The 5,622-nt window shown below is 42.7% G+C and overlaps 2 protein-coding genes across 2 annotated transcripts in view; one reads left to right on the top strand and one right to left on the bottom strand.

Annotated features, from left to right (window-relative positions):
* LOC101850956 (A-kinase anchor protein 14) overlaps positions 1–3,277 on the bottom strand; it is a gene marked incomplete in the record, with an annotated part of 12,416 nt that extends 9,139 nt beyond the window's left edge. The window contains 1 exon segment of the mRNA XM_013083266.2: positions 2,907–3,277.
* Positions 3,278–3,302: 25 nt separating this feature from the next.
* The window catches only part of LOC101847425 (glutathione reductase, mitochondrial), a gene marked incomplete in the record, with an annotated part of 15,999 nt that continues 13,679 nt past the window's right edge, over positions 3,303–5,622 (top strand). Inside the window, 1 exon segment of the mRNA XM_005099664.3 lies at positions 3,303–3,600. Within this exon segment, the coding sequence (XP_005099721.2) occupies positions 3,439–3,600 (162 nt within the window).

The following is a 5,622-nucleotide window of genomic DNA, read 5'->3' as shown; positions in this document are numbered from 1 at the left end:
AGATGTCAGTGTGTGTGTACTAGTGACAGATGTCAGTGTGTGTGTACAAGTGACAGATGTCAGTGTGTGTGTACAAGTGACAGATGTCAGTGTGTGTGTACTAGTGACAGATGTCAGTGTGTGTGTACTAGTGACAGATGTCAGTGTGTGTGTACTAGTGACAGATGGCAGTGTGTGTGTACAAGTGACACGACATAATGTTACATACGTACGTGGCAACATAGTGAGACCAGGTGCTCGTCAAAATAATGAAATAGAAGGAACCAATATTTGTCCACTTGTTGGGGGAATTTGTACAAATAATTTCTGTTGGGGGGTTCCACATCTTTTATGTCCTTTAAAAAAAATTAGGTGCAGATTTTACTGAAAAGCGTTCGTCAAAAGCAACAACAAAAAAGTAAATTTGCAGCGTCCAAGGCTTTGAAAATCACCAAACTTAGGTGGTTATTTTCCCCTTAACTAAGCTCTGACTAAGAGAAGGTGATCGCACTTTTTTCAATCACAAATAATATCTCAACTTATTTTTAAGACAGGTTGGTACTTTCTTCATCCTAAGCAAGGCAAGTGAACAAGCTTTAAGACTATACCAATGACTCCATATGCCCAAAAATTGATGAGCGCCTGATTCCCCAGCATTGTGACATAAATATGTACTGTCCACTGCAAGTGTACATACCACAAGCCCCAGTTCTCCTCCATGTATGGGAATCAACAAGCAGCAATACTTAATTATATTATACTGTCTGTTCTCAACTTGCCAAAAATTACATCGGCACATCTCAGAACAAGAGAAAATAGTTTGCCTGGGATTTATTCTAAGCTCTATGCACATCTTTCATTCTTATACAAACAAACTTAAACTTAAGTCACCCATTCTCACTCAATTTTCATTGAAAAGGCTGTAGGCCTACTGCCCGTCAGTTTTAAGGCTATTAAAATAAATCACCCTGACCAAAGTAATGAAGTGCTTTTTTCCCACTGATGAAAACAAGTGGATTCCCTTTTGGAAAATGATATTGGATTTGGAATACTTTGCATTTGAGAATTTTGGTGAGCTTTTTTTATACTTTTGTCATAAATGCTAGGTAAAGTTATGTAACTGTTTACACATAGCACACAGAAAAGTCTGCAAAAAAATTATCCTTTCTTACTACAGACTTCCAGCTCGGCTTAAATTCAAGGGAAATGACTGTTGATGATTCCCACCCCTCATTATTGCAGCTGTTGCTTCCCTTTGGACAGGAAAAAATCAGTAAGTCTCAGTTTGTAACAATTGCGAGCACGGGGACGGGGCGGTTCTCCAGCTTTCTCGTAACAGTTGCAAGGTGGGGGATGAGTGAGTTAAGAAAGGAGCAACTGCAAGAGTTCTGAATGTCTGGGTGAGAATTAACCGTTCACTCCATAACCGCGAGTGGACAAAGGGAGCGTCCAGTGAAACTCGCCCGGTCCTCAAGTGGATGGTCCCAAACCTGGGAGAAATAATTGGGGACTGCCGAAAAAGCACCATTCTTAGCTTGAATTTTGATTTTCTGGTTTTAGTGTTTCCTTCCAGTCTCAGGCTTAGTTCAGTCCTCAACGATTACCTGGCAATTCAGGGTCTCTGGCATTCAGCTTCGGACTTTAACACATTACACCCTAAGGGCCTGGACGGGAAGTCCATTCCTAGATCCTAAGCAAGGGGAAAGAACCCACCTCCCCTGAATACTAGCCTTTAAAAAACACATTTTAAAAATACTAAACAAATTCCAAAAATCCTGAAAAAATAAAAGTTAAAAAGAAAACTGAATGTAGTTTCAGAAAAATATAACTTTATGTATGCACAAACTGTTGGAAATGTTCTCACTTTAGTTCAATCGGGGTGTCCGACCCGTCACTCTCACTCTCAGCCTCGCGGTCGGGCCCTAGATCTAAATTCTATAATTTCTCCGTCTGATCAATCGGAATCGCCCCAAACTCTTCCTACAACGTTTTCATCAAAATCTGAGCCATCTGATTTGTCACATGCTCGTTTTTGCTCAAATCCATCGTTATTTCCGTTTTCGAACTCAATTGTGTCGCTTTTCAACAAGTCGAGGCACTTTCGAAGTGTCGGTAACGCGATCGCACTTCGATCAGCTCTAATACTAAAACTACTAGCCCGAAAAATTTCGTTTCGGTATCAAACGAAAGAAGAAACTTTTTGCTATACTATGCAAATCAAAATCCCGGCCCCAGAGTCTCGTCAAGGCGAGACTTTCGTTTCTAAAGACGCTGGGTCGGCGCGGGCGGTTCCGGGCGAGTCAGGGTGGAGCGCGTAAGGGAATTCCCGGGCGATCCCGGGCGAGTTAGGGTGTAATGTGTTAACGTACGAAACTGCAAAATCACCTTTAAAGCTTAGGTGAGATCGCATGTTCTGTCAGTGAGTAGCTTCCACTTAAATTCCTTCCTCTAGTTAGTTCGAAGTACGGCTGTGGTCAGGCTAGTCACCTATCAGCCGTTCGTTGCTTTCATTGCTTGTTCCTTCCTGCTCATTGTTTTCACACTCTGTTATCTGTAGGTTGGTGCTCATGGATCTGGCAGTTTGAAACCAGTCTAGGTTCATAGAGAATTTATGTTCCTTCCAGACCATGTCAATCCTATTCTTGAAAGCATTCAAGGATAGTGCAGACACTACATTTTCCGGTAGGGAATTCCAAGCGTTAACTGTGCGTACACTCTCTTTATTTTAGATAAAATCATAGTATTGTATAGAGCCAGTTAATAGACACGCATCGGGTATTTTAAAAAAAATCTTTAGACTCTAGTTCATTTCATTGTCAAGGATAAAATTAAAATTAATGGGCCTATAATAATAACATGCCATCACCGAGTAGTTTAAGGTTCTAAAACAATATTAAACCCTTTGAGGGTCTTAGTTTTCAACCTACCCTTCAGATCGAAAAAATATAAGGTGCTGTGCTTGTCACCCTAGAGATTTACTACCAAAGGCGGGCAGAGAATTGTAGATTTTCTGTTACAACTTTCTCCAACTCTGAGCCTAATCATAATAGGACGTCCGCCATGTTTGTGTCTTGTTGCCATGTAGTGACAAGGATGTCTTCCGGTGTCGGATTACAGCACTCAATGTCAGCATACAAAAAGCTGCCTTGTCGGTGGGTTGTACGAACAAAGCCTTTGTCAAATGTGATGAACCGTCTTCCTGAAATTAATGCACTCAAAAATGATTAAAGATTGGTGCATAGCTACTTAACATATATTTGATAAATCGCGCAATGACATTTCGATGTCCTGTACTGCTGTACTGCTGTTATCATCATGACTGTGCACCGTAAACATACACCCTTTTGACCTTTGCACCGGAAACATATTGGATAAACTTGGGCCTATTTTGTGTCCTGTTGGTCTGGTTCACTGAGACTAGGCCTAGCAGAAGTGGCAGTCACCCGGTGGAGTTTGTCTATGTCAGCCCGTTTCCTATCATCAAGAATGGCACCCATCGTGAAGAAGTTCGACTATCTCGTCATTGGTGGAGGCTCTGGTGGCATTGCAAGTGCCAGAAGAGCAGCAGAATTTGGCATCAAGGCTGCTGTCATCGAGGAAGGAAGATGGGGAGGGACATGTGTGAGTCCCTACATTTCATTTAGACTTTTATAGAATCTATTATAATATGTTGCTCATTGTGCCTTGCATTGTAACTATTACACAGCATGACTTGACATTTTTTTTAAATTGTAAAAGCAAAATGCTAGATCTAGAATCTAGTGGTGCTTTTTCTATACGTTTGATTAGCGGCAAGCTAAGATATCAAACCTAACAACTGCAAAACATTTAATTGTGGTTAAAGTCAGGGGGGCATGCCCCCCTGAAACCCCCCATCTTATTTATATTAGGTCAGGGGGGCAAGCCCCTGAAACCCTCCCTACCCTTGGGGCCTTTACCCGTGAATAACAATTGCGGGGTGGGAACAACGGAAAAAGCCCCGATCTAGTCTAGATCTATATTCTAGATATATATCTAGATCTAGATCTAGATCTATAGATTCTAGATCTAGATTTAATCTAGATTCTAGATCTAATCTATAGATCTATATCTAGATCTAGATCTAGATTCTAGATCTAGAGTACCTGGCCCAACCCGCGACCACTTGTCGTATTTTGCTTCTCAGCTGTCTCTGTCAGCAAAATAGGTCAGGCAATCCATGTTCAGGGCCGCTTCAGTGTGTCAACTTCCTGTTTATATACTGTGATATCGTCAATCATTCCAAAACGTCATACGCAGATTTCGCATTTTAACATGTTAATGCTCTGCCCTTGGCGCGACCGCATGCCCTCAGCGCGACCGCATGCCCTCAGCGCGACCGCATACGGAACAGGGCGCGACCATGCGCGCACAGATATGACAGGTGCAAGAAAGTTGTTAGTACACCATTTAAAGGTTAGTAAAATCATTTCTTTATTCTCAATGGATATCAAGGACGGAAAATGCTGCTGCGACAAGGAGTACCCCAAGGTGGAGTCATGTCACCTTTGCTCTTTATCCTCTTCATCAATGACCTCATGAATGAACTGCCCAAAGGAATACATGCCGCATTGTATGCAGATGACCTGGTTCTTTGGTGCTCTAAGGAATTCGTCACTACAGCCACATATCGCATGCAACTAGCATTGGACAAACTCACTACATGGACAAAAACCTGGTGTGTAACCGTAAACAAAGAAAAGTCTTCTGCTACACTCTTCACTCTCAGCCAGGCTGAGCCAAAACACCTCACATTAGACAAAAACCCCCTAAAGTTTGAGAATCAACAGAAGTATCTTGGAATAATCTTTGACAAGCGTCTCACATGGAAACAACACATTCAGAATGCAGAAAATAAAGCCAGGAAGAAACTTAACATCATGAGAAAACTAGCAGGGACTCTGTGGGGAGCAAATGAGAAAACACTTAGACAGGTCTATCTGGGCGCAATCAGGCCCCATCTTGAGTACGGATCCAGTGCATGGATGACTGCAGCACAGACTCACAAGTACACTCTGGAAAAAGTGCAAAACCAGGCTCTCCGAATAATCACTGGAGCAATGAGGTCAACGCCTATAGAAAAGATGGAACAAACAACATCTATAGTGGCCCTGCAGAGGAGATGGGAATGCAAGGCCCTCATACAGTATACCAAGGCCACAGCTATGGAGGATCGTATACTGCTCACGAGAACAGCGAGATCAAACACCGCAAGACTCAAAAGATCCAACTTCATCAAAGAAAGCAGAAAAATCCAAAGATCCGTACAGACCATGTACCAGCCACAGTGAACGTGCTGAACCACACCCCAGAGGCACCATCACGGGAAAAGACAAACACAAACATATTTATACACTCGTCCATTCCTATGTTCACCACAAAAGATGACCACAGCGACCTGAGCAAGAAGTCCCTCACCCTGTCCATGCTTGAAGAAAGATACCCACGAGAGGCATGGATAAGGATCTATACAAACGGATCTGCCACTGATGCTGTGAAAAGAGGAGGAGCCGGAGTGTACGTACAGTTCCCAAATGGACGACGACAAGCAGAGGCAGTCCCAACAGGGCGACATTGTACAAACTACAGGGCAGAGACGGAGGCTCTAGTACATGCAGCAAACAT

This window comes from Aplysia californica, unplaced genomic scaffold (assembly GCF_000002075.1).
Source record: "Aplysia californica isolate F4 #8 unplaced genomic scaffold, AplCal3.0 scaffold00221, whole genome shotgun sequence".
Taxonomy (NCBI): domain Eukaryota; kingdom Metazoa; phylum Mollusca; class Gastropoda; order Aplysiida; family Aplysiidae; genus Aplysia; species Aplysia californica.
This window is presented reverse-complemented; position numbering and strand designations above follow the sequence as displayed.